This window comes from Pholis gunnellus, assembly GCF_910591455.1.
Source record: "Pholis gunnellus genome assembly, chromosome: 5".
NCBI classification, from domain to species: domain Eukaryota; kingdom Metazoa; phylum Chordata; class Actinopteri; order Perciformes; family Pholidae; genus Pholis; species Pholis gunnellus.
This window is the reverse complement of record NC_136531.1, coordinates 22,426,681-22,445,237: the sequence shown is the minus strand read 5'-3', so window position 1 is coordinate 22,445,237 and position 18,557 is coordinate 22,426,681. Positions and strand designations below refer to the sequence as shown.

The 18,557-nt window shown below is 44.4% G+C and overlaps 1 protein-coding gene across 1 annotated transcript; it reads left to right on the top strand.

The window, feature by feature from the left end:
* Positions 1-507: 507 nt before the first annotated feature.
* On the top strand, positions 508-2,556 carry LOC306696072 (transcription elongation factor 1 homolog). Its single transcript, XM_079159570.1, has 4 exons — positions 508-565; positions 918-1,052; positions 1,146-1,216; positions 1,598-2,556. The coding sequence occupies exons 2-4, from the start codon at positions 937-939 to the stop codon at positions 1,660-1,662; spliced, it is 252 nt and encodes an 83-aa protein (XP_079015696.1). The 5' UTR covers positions 508-565; positions 918-936; the 3' UTR covers positions 1,663-2,556.
* Positions 2,557-18,557: the final 16,001 nt, after the last annotated feature.

Genomic DNA, 18,557 nt, shown 5'->3' with positions numbered 1-18,557 from the left:
TGGTTTTTCTACGAGATAAAAAACGGCAGTGAATATCCCTCTCGTGTTTTTTTAAAGCTTGTACGTGTCATAAAAGGGGCGGTTGCTAATAAGTGGCTAAATGAGACTACTAAACGTCATCGCGGCGACCAGTCCGCTCGTTGTGCACACTCGCGCTCATGCGACCGTGGTGTAGTTCATTGATAGCCTAACGTTAGCTTTTTACTACTGCCGATTGCGTTCACGTTTCAAAATGCATTACATTGGTGTTAATCTGTAAATATTATCTTGCTGAACAAAACGTCTAAGTATCATGCACGTGAGTTTGCCACCGAGTTTAATTTCTGCGAAAATCCAAAATCCAATGGTAAAATCCCATTGTTATTTATGCCAAGGGAAGCAGTGGGATGCTAACTTCCGGTGTTGGCATCTGCCAATCAACATAACCGACACGCCAGAGAGCCAATGACTGACCGTGAAGGACATGCTCTCCGCCAATCACTTAACCTGAAACACAGTTGCCGGTGCCGGGTCTTTGAGGAAGCCTCTTCCACCTCACCGCAACGTGTGTTTTCTGAAAGCAAAGGTAAACAAGATTAAGCTTTTACTGGATAACATTAAACAATCACGATCAAGTTTAATCGCTACGGCTACTTGAGGCACAACAAAAGATGCTCTCTTACCGGAGTTCGTTTAACTCGCCTTTTTTTTTTTTTATCGCGAGGCGATTGTGTTGTAACGTTGCAGGAGACCAAAAACAAACATGCTAACGACAGCCTGCTAACTTTAGTTGCTAATAATACGGAGCAGCAGCTGGAGATGTTTTCTAGTCGAGAGTTGTCTCTCTGTTGTCTTTGGGATTGTATCTTTGGTGCTATTCAACCGTCGCACGTGTTCTACTTATTGAAGCTGCTTGTTTGTATCTCTTTCCCACACAGACTCGACTCACTGGGTGCAATGGGTCGCCGCAAGTCAAAGAGAAAGCCCCCTCCGAAGAAGAAGATGACGGGAGATCTAGACTCTCAGTTCACCTGTCCGTTCTGCAATCACGAGAAGTCATGTGACGTCAAAATGTACGTAAAGTGACACCAAACGCCGGACTGCTTCAAGTTTGATTCGTTGATTTATAAAGGTGATTGTTACCAAACTTTTTTTCCCCTCAACAGGGAGAGAACCAGAAATACTGGAATCATATCATGCACGGTCTGCTTGGAGGAGTTCCAGACCCCCATTACCTGTATCCCTATTCATGCATGGATTTTAGATGAAGCCACAAATAATGACAGAAATATAATAATTATTTTAGTAGCTCTTAGTGTGAACGTTTTTTTTCTAATAATAGTATTTAAACTAAATGTATTTGCACTTTCAACCGGATCCCACAAAGGGGCCCAACGTGACTTAGGAGACCTCCTCCTCTCACACCTCTACGATTAGTTTGGGGGCTGGTTATGGTCTCCCCTCCATATACAACCACCTGTTGTCATGTGACTGATGTTGCACACTTATTTGACAATATAATAACATATGCATTGCTCTGTAAAGTACTGATCATCCTGCACAGACTCTTACTCTTCAGCAACAAAACCCTTTGAGGCCTTAACCCGTTGCTCCTCAGATCTGTCGGAGCCAGTCGACGTGTACAGCGATTGGATAGATGCCTGTGAATCAGCCAATCAGTAGCCCCCGTGGAGCTGGATGACTTAGAGGAACTTGAAGAGGATGAGGACGTGGCCCAATAGGATCCAGCCAGTCAGAGGACATTTAGGAAACTTTTAATTGTTCAGAGGTTTCCATATGATCACTTACAGAGTTAGTTTGTGTGACCTGCACCAAGTAGCGACACGACACAATTTCGGTTTTGATATTTGCGACGTGACCGGATTTGTCTTCACACATTGAGCGGGGCTTTCTATTTTCAATATCATTTTTTTTTGTTTGTGTCTCAAAAATCCTATTTTTAAATAGTATTATTCTGGAAGGTTCTGCTTACTTTTCTTTTAACCGATAGATATTGTTAATTTTTTTGTATTATTTTTAATAAGCGACCTGTAACGTAAGTGAAAGGGCTCCTATCTTGGCATTTTAATGTGAAATCAGTAGAGAGTTAAATCTTTTCAGGTAGCACTACAAGAGAGAGACCTGTGTGGATCTCATCATACACTCTGACAGTTCAGGCGTGATGTTACTGGTCGTGTCCACAGTCGTCCTCATCCTCATAAAGACATTTGTGTCACAACATTGGGTCATTCCACTGGTTCGAGGAACGGGAATGTGTGAGATTTACGCTTAGCTGCTAAAACCAAAGGTTTTGAATTGTTCTTGAATCATTCAGTTTTTCATTTGATTGTATGTTTTGGGCTTACATTTTCAAATAAAAAAAAAAATCACAAAATAAAATGATCTTTATTATGAAGCGCATATTTACAGAATAGTGTAATCTTATCCTGAAATCAAACTTTGATAATGACTGTTTATTTTCCTATGCAGCAGCCAATAGTATTGAAAAGCAGGCTGCTTTTCAATAAAATGTAATACACTTGATAAGTGTGGTCTTGGAAATAAAGAAGCAATAAGACTTGATACCAGTACGCCTCTATTGGTTTTCATTGTATTGTATAATGAACTTAATGTACTGCTTTTTAATGCCACTTTCAGAGTAGATTTGTTACTCACACACTCTGGATTTCATTCCTTTCTTTTTGTGACGAAGATGTGGTTTGACCTTGATTTGATTTAGTTGAATGCAAGTCTTTTTTTAATGGTTGAATGGGAAAGGACTGAGTGATGATATTGACATAAACATCCTGTACAGCACTGAGCACCACCAGCTGGTGACAAATGGAGGGACAACTTCAGAATTACAGTTGAGGTTAAATTACACTGCTTTAAAATCACATCCACTAATTATTTTGTCAGTGTCCGTAGATGATAAGCACCTTAAATGACCCTGTGTTGAGTATTATATCATTTCTAGCAGTGGTGGGCCATCAGGGCCAGCTACACCTTCTCTGCTGGCCTAAACAGAATCACCAAGTTATAGCTATTTTATAATTTAATCATTTTTCACAAATACACTACATGTATTATTTTTTTTCCCATTAGCTTATTTTCTCATTGCATAGCTCCTGTCTTCCTCTGTTGCTCTGCTTCCAGTGCAGCTTGTGTTAAGGAGAGCTTTTATCCAATCAGATTTAGCCCCTATTTCTCTATGTAAGGAGAGACGCCCGATGCCCGCTAGGTAGTCTTTGCAGTTTAAGTAAATCGGGACGATATTGTTGATTGTCATAGTCTTCAACCAATCAGATCTTTAGTTTGACATGTTGGGCGTATTCTTTGACGTGCCAGTGGCACCGAGGTAGCCTGCTAAGTACGTCTGCATTAACGTGCGCCGTGATTGGTCAGTGGGCCAGCGTGACTTTTGTCAAACAGAAAGCTAGCTAGCAGGTCTTAGTATTTACTAAGAGTTCAGGTTGAAACATATGTAAGAGAAGTTATGACATTTTTTGCGTTTTGCTTGGTGTAGATTCTTTTTTTTGTACCTAGCTGTTTAACACTCAATGGCTGAAGGAGGAGAAACAGATTTCTGGAACATTTCCAGAAAAACTGGACATCGTATCAAAGGGTCGATCAACCCCACAGCTAGCAGCCCAGACCCAGCATGGAAAAGGATTTGTACGAACGGTATTTCTGGCTGACAGCGGCGGAGAAGCGTTGGACATTTTATGGCTAAGAATGCGTTTCATTGGCAACTGAGCTCTTGGTGTTTGGAGCTACGCTATGCTAACCAAGGCAGCTACACGACAGGACACGCACAAGCTACGTGCTTTTGAAAACTTTTGGAGAGACCTGAGTGGATTTACAACTCAACGAACACGTTTGCAGGAGGACTCTGGCTGGAACTGACCCGCACCGATGTTCTGTACAAACTCTTGTTAACAAAGAAAGGAGGATGGACTTTGTCTTTAAGTGAAGGCAGCTTTGGTAAGTCAACTGCTTTTGTTGTTTTTACATCTGCAGTAGCTTTTCTACTGTGTTCATTTGTCTATCGTAGGGGTGGGCAAACTTTTTGGCTCAGGGGCCACATTGAGTTTTACAATTTGACAGACGGGCCGGGTCAGTAGCAGATGGATGGAGAGTTTGTGTGAACTAATATAAATTACAAGTAAAAGCCATTACCTAAAAAGAAGTAAAGAAAACTTACATTTAATTTCAGCGGGAACAGTGTTGTTGCTCACCCTTTTTGGCCAGTGCATCAACGTTTGGTGTCAGTTTGGTTGTGGCAATTCTCAGGACAGATCTGAGGTGTTCATCAGTTAACTGGGATCTGTGACGTGATTTGTTGATGTTCATCACGCTGAACATCTGCTCACGTAGGTAGAGCCAAACAACACCAGCATCCTCTGTGACATCCTCCTAATGTTTAGAAACTTAACTTTCGCTTAGTGAAGCATAAAACTCATCCAGTTTAAGGGAGTTGGACTTTGTTTTAAAACAAAAAGATCTCTGTCCACACGGCGTTTCAGCATCGTTTTAGAAATTACCTCCGTCCACACTAAAACACCTGAAAACGAATATCACGTGACTATTTGCGTACACTGGGCATGTGGGTGCCGTGTAAATAGGAAGTAGATTGGTTGCTTAGCTAAACAAAATACGACAGAGTAATAAAGTCTTTAATAATGAAAGGTCGTGTTTGATACTTAAGATCTTCTCTAAAATCTTCCTCTATGAACTCAAACAGACACATTTAGTGGAAAGTTTTAGACGTTTTATTTTTCAGACTTAATGTTAGTTACAGCGCTTTGGGTCTTGCTCTATATCTCTCTCACACACAAATTTACTTTAAAATCAACACTTAAACAAAAGTTTACTAGATAATGGGTCCATAAAAGTGGTCAACACACGTCTCTCACTCATTTCCTCAGTTTCGTTGTTGTCTGTTCTCACCCGTAGTTCTGCTGGTGTCTGAAGTAGCCGTCCTTCTGGAGAGCAATTCATGTTTTGTTCATTTACATTTTATCTGTGAACTTCACAATAGATGTGCAGAACAAAATAAGCATTAATAAGGAAAGGAAAGTCTTCCGTTTTGTGTCCATCACCCTCCCTAAAGCCGCTAACAGTGACTTCAGACGTCCGCTCTGTAGCGCTGATAACGCCGCTGGACACGCCGCTTGCTAATCGCTCCAATAACAGCTGCTTTCTCCATAATAATGCAGACTTTTACTGGACAACAGCTGCTAGTAAAGACAACACGGTCATTAACACCTTTAATCAGTTGTCCATGTTGAATTAACCTGGTGGCCGATCGGTAATCAATGTTGTTGTTGTTTGTGAGCTTCCGGGTACGGGTCACGTGATAGGGGTATGAAGAACCAGGGAAGGACAGTCGTGACTGCTAAGAACCAATCAATTAGTGAACGCAGGTGTGGGCGTGATCTAGAGGGGATAGACCTCAGCAAAGGTCAATTGTGTCTGGAGTGCGCCATCTAGTGGGACCAACTGAAACGCTGGGTATTGCAGGAAAAAGGCAAAATGAATGCGGTTTTTACTATAATTGGGACAATTTTGTACCAATATTTGACGGGCCGGATTAAAAAGCCCAACGGTCTGTATATGGCCCGCGGGCCGTAGTTTGCCCATGCCTGGTCTATCGTGTCATTTTTATGAATAATATGAATGGCTCGTGCTCTAGCGCTGCAGTGTTGCTGGATTGATTTGTTGCTTTGTTGTCATATAAATATATGTGACTGGTCCTTGTGAGTTTGTTCTTGTCATTGTGTTAATTACATTGATTTGGACAATATGCATTGTCCGTTAATTAGGAAGCATCCCGTCATGCGCGGGTTTATTGTCCGGACAATTGAATTCAGGCTGTTGTTTCCCGCTAAGCTAGCCTCCCTGAAGACACGTGCGGTGCCGCAGCCTCAGCTGTTTTTTGTTATTGTTCCGGGTTCAGAGGTCACACAGCCTGTTGTCTCCTACGTGAGCGCAGTCCACCGAAAACATTATATTTCCCACAATTTAAGCTTCTGCATTTTCCAAATGCACTGGTATTATTCAAACGTATTGTTCGGTTCGTAAGCCTCGTACCGAACGGTTTAATACGAATACGTATATTGTTACACCCCTAGAAACAAATAACCATAGCTGTGGCGTAATAATGAGCTTATTAGGAGCTGGCTCAAGTGTAGTAGGACAGCACAGAAGGCCGAGGTATAAAATGCACGGCCCGCCACTGATTTCTAGTAAATATTGAATGAGGTGAAAACACACTTGGTGACTTCCAAAGGTGTGTGTGTTTTTTTTATTTGAGTTTGTGTTTCACAGGTGGAGTCAGCCGTGAATGTTTTGGTTTTAAGAAAACTTACAAAAATGATATGCCCTCGGCTAGTGAATGGAAGGGGGAACCACACACACACACACACACTCACACACAAAACACATTTACAGCACCTCAATTGAAAGGGGTTACACCAGGCAGTTCCAAAGTAAAATGTCTCAGGTGCACGCGGCTTCTGATCTCCCGTTGGCATCTGTGGTCGCGACACATTTTTCAGGAGTCCGGAATCCGCTCCTCCCCGCGATGAGGCCGATCCCAAATGAAAGAAGACACAGTGCAGCGGGGGCCGTGCACCAGGCCGGGCTGAGTGATAATAGATGAGATGTGGAGTGCCCGCCTGGCCTCTCCACCCAGGTAGTGTCTGTGCATGCGCGCGGTGCACTGCCGCAGCTGGAGGGGGGTATTGACGAGGCCTTATGAAACCCGCTGGAGGAGGATCACAATGGGGAATGATTATCACTTAGTGTCTCCTCTGTCTCCCCGAGCGTCCCCTCCCACTCCCTCCCACTGCCTCCCTCCCCCTCTCCCCCCAACCGCTCCTCGCTCCCGCTTTCTCTCTCTCTCCCATTCAGCACGCGAGGTCAAGTGTCACTGCCGTCTCCGTTGTCAAGGCTGCCAATCACCCACAGAGTGGGTGCGAGGCAACGGTTGCCAGGGAAACAGAGGGATTTCGGTTGCTAGGCACCTGGAGCTGTGCTCACAATAGTCATTTTGTTGCTTAGAAGCACACACACACACACACACACACACACACACACACACAGAAATACACACAAAACCACAGAAACGGCTTTGCCAGATCAACAAGTTTACACAACGTCAGTGTGAAAATCTGTATAAATTATAATTACACACCGTGCTAATAAATAAGCGATTTGCTTACGCAGTAGTAAGAAATCATGGAGTGGTGCATGAGAAGAGTACAATTCATCATGGGCACATTTGCAAACGGATGCTAATATATTGCTGAATTTGCAATGAAATGTTGATTTTCTAATTTATAATACTTTCGAAATAATGCTAATGCGCCCACAAATGTAAACCGGGATGTTTTATTCCAACACCTGATTAATCAGTGCACGCCCCGGCATCCAAGAACGCCCCAGACCCACACCTCGACTTGATCAATAAAAGACATAAACATCCATCACTCTGACTAAAAATAGTTACCCATAAAATCAATCAATCGCTTATTTCCCCACTGGCACACTGGACCCGGTGAACCCAGCTGCGGAGTGTGTGTATACATATGGGGGGGGGGGGGGGGGGGGAATCTGTCTGTATGCTTGTTTTCATAAAATCCATCAATCCCATAATTTCCCCTCTGGCATGTAGTTCATGTGAACCCCTCATGCAATTTATGTGTGTGTGTGTGTGTGTGTGTGTCTCCATCATGACAGCCAGTCAGCTGAGCCTGAATGCTGAGATGTCAGCCGAGGGTGCGAGTCTTGACATGTCCTCATGTGTTACTGTCTCCTGTTGCCGCTACAGGCATCACACTCTCACACATTTCTACGGCACGAGCCGGGGAGTCAAAAATAGTAGAGCGCAGCGCGGCGGGATGGGATGGGCGGTTTGTGCACACGCTGCAATGTACCATCCCGTTGGCGTCCGAGGAGCCAATTGCATTTCTTTTTTTTTGGGTGTGACGGGCTGTGAGAGACACTCATCAGCTGATAAGATTATGGGCTCACTTGTAAGCACGACTGACTGACAAGGGTAATGTAATCAAGAGGGTTTGGAATTAACGCCCGAGTCTGGGGACTTTGGTGTTAAGCTCTCCGAAACTAATGCCCGTGGGGGGGTTTAGCTCAGTGGCACGGTGCGAGTCCTCCGCAGCAGGATCTCTGCAGAGGTGAGGGCTGAGCCTGGCCGGCGAAACCAACTCATTTCCTCCACAGGTGTAAGAGACTGACATGGTTGATAAACCCAGCACGTTAATAAAACAAATAAAATCTCTTCAGCAGCTGGATTAGATTTGGCTATAGCCCTGATTGCGTTCTATTAAAACAGATTTTTTTTCTGATTGAACAAAATAAAGCCCATAAAAAGTCACCTCTGGGTGCTAATTAATAACCGCCCCATGACTGTGTCACCCGCCCAGCTTGGCTGTACACATTAACACGTGTCTGCCTGGTCTCATGCCGTGGTACACCGTATACCCAATGGAGCTCTGATTTTGGGTCCACTGTAGATGACAAAGCCTCCACTCGACTACGCGTATTCTCAAGCAATAACATCCACATCTGTATTATCAACCCAAGAATACCCGTGGTCGAGACCGGAGCAAAGAGGCCCACAATCCTCCACTCCGCCTCCTCTCTCTCTCTCTCTCCTCCCAGAGCTCATTCCTCCTGTTTGTTTGTTTTGGTCTTCTCCTTCTTCTGTGTGCATCCCCTCAGCTCCTACACTCTTGAGTGAGATCGCAGCTGTGGAGGGAGGAGGTCTGTGCGTGGAGGCAAATCTTTTTGAGGGCAGCACCTAAAGGGATAAGAGACACAAAAGAGACGGTATTTATCCTTGAGTAACAAAGCAGCGGCAGTGCTGGGGGGGGGGGGGAGTCATAATACACGTGTCACGCACGCTGTCGAGCTCATTGTTGAGACTTACTATACCAGACTGTATAAGCTTCAGCTACACAGGCAGCGCGCTACACGAGCTGCACCGAGTAAACAGACCGCACCGCCGACAGCTATTCCTTTGCTCTCCGCCGGTATCAAGCAACCATTTAGCCGAGCGCCGAGGGAGAGGGGCAGGCTCACCAATTATCAAATAGGTGTCAGTGTGTGTCACACTGGCGCCGAGGGGAGAGACGGATTACCAAACAGATGTTCAGCCCTTCACCTCCAGCCCCTCCTCCTCACCTCATGTCCTTCTTCATTCCATTTTCAATTCCTTTCTTTTTTTTTTCTCCCCCCCCCATCTTCTTCTTCTTCTCGCCTCTCCTCACTCACTGATTGTTGGTAAGGCTCCTCTTGTATGCCCCCCCCCCCCCCCCCTCACCCTCCCCTCCCCAGCGCACTCTTTCTCTTTTCCCCGGTCTGTCCCATTGAGGATAAGCCCGACTCTTCCTCATCCACACTTGCCAATTAGGGACACAGTTGTTGTCAATCAACAGCGGGAGGAGGAGGGAACAAGAGGGGAGGAGAGTCTTTGTGGAAAGTGGGGGAGTTGCATCAGCACCACAGACAGCTCCCCCCCCCCCCCCCCCCCCCCACACGCATGACTTGACTGTCTCTCTCTCTCTCTCTCTCTCTCTTTTCTCCTCACTTCCTCTCACCCCCACCTCTCTCTCATCACGGTGATCCCTCGGTGGTCTCACCCGCTCTCGCCCTCGTGTTCACCCTCTCACCCCCCCTCTCCCTCATTGCTTCCCTTGTCCTCAGATCAGCTCGTGTGTGTAACCCTTCTCCTATCAAACCCGACACTCCCGGTCACAAAAACAAAAAGAAGACCCATTTGCCACTGACACTCCCTCTCGCCTCACTCACACCTGTGCTACTCTCCTAACCCACTGTCTCCTGTAAGGGAAGTGCCAAAAAACTCACGTCCAAAGGTCCACTCGTCTCCCTCATTACACTTCTCTATCCTCTCTCTCTCTCTCTCTCTCTCTCTCTCTCTCTCTCTCTCTCTCTCTCTCTCTCTTCTTTCTCCTCCATCCTCCATCCTCCATCTCCAACTGTCCATGTCTGGGGCTGCGGAATGATGATGACAACTCAAGTGGACGTTCTTCTGTTCTCACCATGAGCTGTGAAGAGGCGCATGTATAGGTGTCAGAGATCTGGTGTAAAAATACACGCTTTGCCGCTGCCCTCCTCGACCACCGGTGTGGTTGTCTGCCCGCTGTCACTGGAGTGTCTCCGTCTAATTTGAAGACACGCTTCAGTGTAGGTTTTTTTTTTTAAGCTGCAATGTGTGTGTGTGTTTGAAACACTTTTGAATGCACGGCCCAGGCCCTGCATGACCCTTTCAATTCATGTAAACTGACCCTGCATCCACGATACATGCGATGCCCAATATGTGCAGACTGGATGGCAACTTTATTTTCATGGGCGAAAGACATCTGGTTTGCATTTGCTGCGTTGACTTGATTGAAAAAGTGAACTGGCTCCAGCCGGAGGGGCCCCTAATGAAAGACAATCAGTCTGCGTTTTGATATTAATGTCTGACACAACAGACGTACCAATCCTTTAATGTACCTGGCGTTTCAGACGGGATGCACACTCGCAAGTGGCATTGCGCCGGAGGCTGAAGACTTGAGATGGAGACGGAGACGGACGCTGGGCTGCCGCTTTGCACATTACTGCTTAATTGCTTGGAACCGAAGGCGCTGTTATGAGGATGTTTATGCTTACGCCTGCAACGGCGAATCTTTCCAGTCACTTTGGCTACACTGTGGAGTCTAATAGTCACTACCCAGACAAAAAAGAAATGAAATAAAATTAAATGACTCGGTGAAGGCATGCGGCAACGAATTCAGCCCGGAGAGTGCAGAATAAGACCCTCTCTGACAAAGTTTCAGTGACAAATTTAACAGTAACACTTTGGTTTTCTTAATTTTGCATGGGCCTGAACGCATCGGCTCCAGTTGGCCTACTAGCCCAGATAACCACACAACCACACACACACACACACACACACACACACACACACACACACACACACACACACACACACACACACACACACACACACTGTACAATTGCAGATAGCCCAGCACCTGTCTTCTACGTGACAGGCTTGGATATTAAGCTTTCTTTGTTTGTAAATACATCCGCTCCCACTGACAAGGAGAACCCAGTTCCAGAGTGGGGAATTTAATCTTTAACCCTTTGCAGGGAGCGTGGAGGAGATTCGAAACCACATTTGTCTTTATCAATTAACAGGCTACAAAAAAAGAGAGGAGCTGCCACGCCGCTGGTTCAGCTGCGTGCGGGTGCAAATGCTCGTCAAGTGATTCGATGGGAACTTTAGTTGGGAGTGATGCTGATGGGACCGACCTGTTTGCTTGTCAGATCGTAAAGCGTGCCCGATGAGGAATTGATGGGGCGTTAATCCCGCGCCGTGCACGTATAGCTCCACGCGCTGGCTCCCATCGACAAGTCCTGTTTTCCCCTCACTTGAATGAATATAAATATCTCTAAATATCAGGACGGACAGTGTAAAGTGACGGGACCCCCGACCGACGCCGCGCATGTGAAACTGACGCTTTTTTTCATGGTAAGTAGCAGCAGTAAAGACAATTACATATTCAACTTACCGCCACGTCCACCTTTATGTCAGCTTCCCCTCGAAGAAGACGCTCCATAATGCCACACATTGTATCCATGCTGAAGTGTGAGAATAGGCGATGCTGTGCAGGGAAACGCCCCCCCCCCCCCCCCCCCCCCAACTCCTCCTCCCTCCCCCGCTAGTCCTTTCTCTCCTGTGCTCTTCTCCTCTTGCTTGTGTGGAATCACATAACCACTCCTTGTTTTTTTTCCCATTCTCTCCGAGGGAGGGATGGAGCGATGGAGCGATGGAGCCTATGCAGCAGCAGCAGCAGCAGCATCCCATGCAACTCAGCTGCCACCCCTCACCTCTCCTCCTACTCCTCCTCGTTCTCTCTTTTTTTTTTTTTACTCGTGGCCATGCCTCCATGCAACCCTGGCGCCGAAGAGCATGCCCTATAGAGCAGTGGTTCCCAATCTGGGGTGCGGGGACCTCAACGGGTCCATCATGGAGCTCCGGTAGGCCGCAGTAAAAAATCAAATACAACTGAAACTGAAGCCTACAGGGAGAATCGTGTCAGATGGGGGCTTTGAGACAAAATCCGTATGCTTGTTTATACTGTCCGCTTCAAGTGTGACCCGTAGGGTGTTTCGCCCAGGTAATTGACCCTTTTGCTAAGTCCCGCCTTCGAACGCAGAATGGCCAATCATGGCGCAGCATCTTCCCACCGGGGTCCGACAACTATCCGGCTCTACTCCATAGACTCTCATGCATGTTACGTTTCTACAATAAAAACCTGTGGAGCTAGCATTAGCAGAGTGCGTTAGCGCATCGTTAACTAGCGTTAGCTCTTCTATACTACGCTATCTACTGAGGGTATACTGAATGTTTACACATGCTGCTTTAATGACAGTAACAGTGAACAAAGACCTACTTGGCTTTACAGGAACAGTGTTGTTCCTTCATTTCATTGTTCTCTGTCTCAATCTCTATGATGTGTGGATCATGTGATCTCTAGCTTTAGCTTCTATCTTTATCTTTTTATTGTGTTTTTGCAGCTGAAACAGTTTGACATCCTGGATATATCGTTCAAACGCATATTGTAGACCCTTCACGCTTCTCTATGAAATCGCTTTTTAGGTTTTTCCAAAAGGAGTGCAGTTAGTGACAGTGTGGGCTCTATGGTAGCTCTGACAGTGGGGGGCGGGGCTTAGAGAAGGGTCAATTGGACCTGTTCTATTATGTCCCCATAGGGTGACATCATAAGATTATTATATGTTGACTCATGTTATATTGCGTGTTTTGTGACTCATACAGTCTCTCTATAATATTCATATTAATGGGGATGGACAAACCTCTAAAATCAAAGCAATCATGTGCAATAAATAATTAAATCTGCTGCCATTTTTTAGGCTTATAATGTAAAATATTGATTCAACTCCATGGTCTCTTTTGAAGTCACAGTTTGTAGTGCTGTGGGATTGTTTCATTGTACACTATTTAGACAGAATAGCAAAACATGCATACAATGTAAAGCAATGCAATAGTGTATAGAGTGGAATTATTGTTTCTATTATTTTGTCCAAGAAGTGGAATCTAATGCTGCATGCACTTGAAACCAACAGCTGTCCGCCAAAAATATAAACAAATAACAAATAAGCACTGAGGTGTATTAGATGCAGAAAGAGAGGAGCATCGTGTGAGACAAAGCCACCACTCTGTTAGTCATTAGTGCTGGAATCATAATAGACTGAAATGGGACTTGGTTTGCATGTCCTGAATGATGTTCCCTGCAGGGTCTTAACAGAGGTTTCTATAGCCCGTGTGTGTGTGTGCGTGTGTGTGTTTTCACTCCTAATCCTGTCTCCTAGGACTCCTGCATCCGGTTGATGGTCTTCCTTAGCAGACATGCTGGATGGGATTGGCATTAAGGCCTCTTATAATCCTCTCCTCATCTAGTGGCCTGTAAAGGAGCTGCCCCTAAAACCCCAAATGTGTGTGTGTGTGTGTGTGTGCTGAGTGCTTCAGTAATGATGCACGTTAGAGCTAAATTGTCTTTTGTCTTTTCTATAACTTATCTTTATTTCCCCTCCCATGTCTTCTCTTCTTCCTCTCTTCGCTCTCTTTACTCTGGTCAAAGACGTCCGAAACAGAACAGCAGACGGAGCAAACATGTCAATTAAATGTCTTCAGAGCCCACAAGGCTGAAGCTGGAAGGCACTGGAGCCTTCAAGGCCTTAGAAAAACAGCAGCATATTTCCTCAAACAAGCAGCCATAGAGTCTTTTCTCTCTCCCTCACACAGACACACACACACTCACACACACACACACACACACACACACACACACACAGCGTTAATGGCTTCATAATTGTCAGAGGCAGACCATTGAGCATAATCAGGAGACTGCAGCAAGGCGAAGACCAATATTTGTAATTTACTATGACAGATAGTACGTTTTTATTACTCAGGGGCTGCTGGTTTGTTTTGGGATGCGATAAACCACGCTCATCCATGCACTTTTTATCTCCCTCAGTTCACATACTCACTTACACTCACTCCTTTTATTTCTCCTTGTATTTCTTCCTTTCTCCCCCCCCCCCCCCGCCACACACACACACACACACACACACACACACACACCCCCACACAGTGGTTCAGCCCTAGACAGTGTGTGACCTCGGGGTCAGGAACATTACGCCAAACAGACAGACACTGAGTCAGGGAGCAAAGTTCAGCTCATCACAGGAAATAAATCACAGGTACACACACACACACACACACACACACACACACACACACACACTCACTCACTTGCACCCCAGCAAACACACACACACACATACTCATACACACAATCATTTCTTTATTTTATTGGTCTCCTAACATATTGTCAGGCTCATGATGGACAGTTTTGAAAATAAATGTAATCTACCTCCTTGTTGAAACCTGGTGCCTACATTACCCATAATGCAACTCGACCGTCGTCAGTTCGGTTACAAATTCAGGTTATGCTTATGCTAGTGTGTGGACTTCCGTTTTGAAGTCTTGGGCTCTGCATCTTAGTTTTTGGACGACACCATGGCCATCTTGGCTTTTAGTCATCGCCATCTTGGTTGTTGGTCGTCCCCATCTCGGTATTTGGCCATCGCTATCTTAACTTTTGGCTGTCGCCATTTCGATTTTTTTGGTCACCGCCATCTAAGCTGTTGGCAGTCGCCATCTTGGTTGTTGGCCTTCGCCATCTTGTTTTACTACAACCAGCAGTGACACGAGAGGGTGGAGTACAACCAAATGCTGAATTTGTTTATTAACTGAACTAATAACTAAAGCCCACTGTGAAAGGGTTAAAGTTGTCTAAAGACATAAACACAGACAACTCCCAGACCAGACAACACCGTGGTCACGGCCTGTTGATCACAAGGTAGTCACGCCCCTAAAGCATTCTCAGCTCTATGGTCTATTTTACTCTAAATGGGACAAAGAAGACTTCAAACTACCGTTTGAGACCAAAAACTCATGTTTACAATGTTTACTGAGGGAATAAATCAAGTAAGAATTAGGGTCATTTTCTCATAGACTTCTATACAACCAGACTTCTTTTAACAACCAGGGGAGCCGCCCCCTGCTGGCTATTGGACTTCACTTTTCAGAACCGGAGGTTGCCGCCTGCTTGTAGAGCTGTGAACAGACTTTGAGTTTTTAAATCGGTGGAGTTCCCCTTTAATATATTTAATGTTATACCACACATATATTTTTGTCTTAAAAGAAAAGTATGTACCATGTGCTGAAATACACGTTTATGCCATCTACATGTCAGCATATCGTGTCACTCTCATTCATTTCGGATTGGCAGCTCTTAAAGTAAGTAAAATACAAAATCACTTGTGTCTCAGACGAATGACTTTGTAAGGTATCAGAAAACTATCACGAAAACACTAAATCACTATAAGTGGGAGCAGCATTCATAATTAAAAGCTCATTTGTACAGTATGCTCAAATTTAGGCAAACATTGCATGAATCATGTCTCATTCATCTCTGCTGGAGTAAACCCCGGCCTCTTCACTGCACTGACATTTTATGAAATATCGCGTTTTCCCTGTGTGTAGCGTTGAGAGGGAATTACTCACGTCCAAAATATTGATTCAACAGTCACAAGCCATTAGAATAAGTCACGTAAATCATGTAATTTAGAGGTTTCGCACTCTGACGCATAACTTTTAAAATGTCAGTGATTCATACTCTAAATAGAGTGGAAGGATGCTTGTTGCTGCTCAGTGGTCAGTTTGTAGGATTGGGAACTGGGAAGCTGGCAATCAGGATGGAGGAACTGTGTGTGTGTGTGTGTGTGTGTTAACAAGAGAGACAAATAGTACATACAAATGGGAACAGAGAGAGAGAGAGAGAGAGAGCGAGAGAGAGTGAGAGAGAAGCAGGTGCATCACTAATGGCTTTTTAAAAAGGTTACAGCGTAGAGCTCTTCTTTTCTAATGGGGCTCCGGCTGTGCTTGAGAAGCAATTTCCGGAAAAGATAATGTTGTCGAGAGAGTGCAGAGAGTTCTCTGTTTGTGTGCGTGTGCGTGTGCGTGTGTGTGTGTGTGTGTGTGTGTGTGTGTGTGTGTGTGTGTGTGTGTGTGTGTGTGTGTGTGTGTGTGCCTTGTCGTTAACAAGACTGACAAACACAAACTCAAAGGAACACAAAGAGGGGGCGGGGAGAGACTGGGGCAATTTAGAGAGAGAGAGAGAGAGAGAGAGAGGAAGAGAGAGAGAGAGAGAGAGAGAGAGAGGAAGAGAGAGAGAGAGAGAGAGAGAGAGAGAGAGAGAGAGAGAGAGGGCCTCTGTCTACATTTCAAAGTAATTGTGCCATTACATTACATTTATTAGCTTGATGACTGATGCCTAATGTGGGCCAGGTCTCGTGTGGAAAACATTTTTAAATCCTCTTTTCTGTTTTAGCATATATTTACATTCCCAAAGTGCTGTTTAATTTCATAAATATTAAAGCTGGTGAATAAAAATAAAACACTCCGGTCCTCAGGTTGACGTGGTGAACACTGCCACCTGGTGTCCGTATCACCTTACTGACACAACGTTTTGAACCGAGCTGCAGTAAATCCACTGTCTCCTGCCATGTTTAGGCTTTTAATTGTTTTGACATCCCCATCATTGAACTTACTGCAAATGAATATAAGTAGGTGTGGGTCAAACAAACATAGGAACGGGAGACCGCTGTTCGTGTCCCGTACGAAACTAAAAGTAATATTGACATTTTTGTCACCTTAGTCATTACCCACGCGAGTCGTTAGTCAGTGAAGTGAACGTCAACCACGCTTTTTTCCCAGAAAAAAGCTATATTAAGTTTAAAACAGGTTTACAGTTCATAAATACATACAAAATGTATACATATACATGCATAATACACAAAAAAACATTACAGATACAAAAAAGGAGGATCTGGTTTATATCTAGAGTTTTTCTCCTTCTGAGGTCACTGAGTGTGTTTTATAACCACACCGCTGTCTATAACAGTCTGATCACATACCATGATCTAGTTTTCCAGTTTAAAACATGTAACGCTGACAATGAGTTGAAAACGATTTTTGTCGTTTCTTATCTAACAGACCATAATGTACATAACAGAATTATAATTAATTAACATGGAAAACTAGGCCAAGGCCTTGAAGCATGGACCAGACCTCTTGAGCTCTGTAACAGTCCACGAGTAGATGCTGTTTTATCCTCATTACAATAAATCATGGGACAGTTTGTTGTTGTTGTTACATAGCAACCCCATGATACAGTAGCTCATGAGCCAGCAGACAACTCTGATGCTCTCTTCGATATTTTAATGACTTCCTTTCCTTTAATATAAGTTACATTTTTTAATTCTATAAATCCTCGATATTAAAAATCGTTGATTTAAAAAAAAAGAAAAGAAGAATTTGCTAGATAGACAATTCCAGTCTATTTTGGTGCAAACAATAAAATGAATGCTGTGCTTCACACCGGAGTGACTTGCTGTGATACTATAGAACAGATCGTTAACGTTATTAGTAACACCTGTGCTTTTCCTTTTAATGCAAGCTGATATCCACCAAAATGTCTCTTAATACTTTCACGTACAGTGGTCATGGCTCATGATTTGAAGTAAAAGCATTAGACAAATGGAACTGGTAGAACAGCAGATATATCCTGACTGACGAGTGCGAGATATTACAACAAATCAAGTGAGAAAAATGCAACGCAGGCAGCGATGTGTGGTAATTGCAATTTATTTTGGTAAATAAATACAAAACGAAAACATTTGTAACATGAAAATAACATCATTTTGGACAGTTACAGTGTTCTCCACCCCTTCAGTTGTTTACAAAAAAAAATCCAGACTGAAAAGTTGTTCTTTAAGTAATCTCCGAGCTATAATGAGCACCTTCTGCTTTAACAGGCATTGTTAGGGACGCCTTGGCAGGGGTCCTTTGAAGGCCTGCAGTTACACACAAGCACAAATGTGTAATTATAGCAGCTACTTTTGACGGTTTAACTGAAGAAAAAAAGATTGCCAAATTAACAGTTTTGCTGCCATACAATGTACTCATTATAAACATACACACAAATCTCAATAAGCACGCGCACGTACACGCACGCACGCTTGATAAAATGTCTTTATATAACCCATCGCGTACTCTCCTACTACAATAACCTGCCCTGCGGTGTCCTTTTGAACGGAGCAGATCCAAAGCAAGTTGTGAGCCAAACACAGCGAGCGCATGCTGTTCGATTTCTCCTCCACCGCGATACATTCCTGCTTCAGACCAGGCCCCGACTCGTGTTCCTGCAGGGCAGGTTCAGGTAGCTTCACATTGTTCACACTATTTAAACATAATGATAATGTAGTATATACCGTGTAAAGAAACCTATTTACTGTACAAAACTATACAAAACTCAAGAGGTACCTACCTCTGTGTTACACACTGATCTGTGCCATTGGTTCCCTAAAGTCCGTGTGAGGAAACAACTGAACAGGAC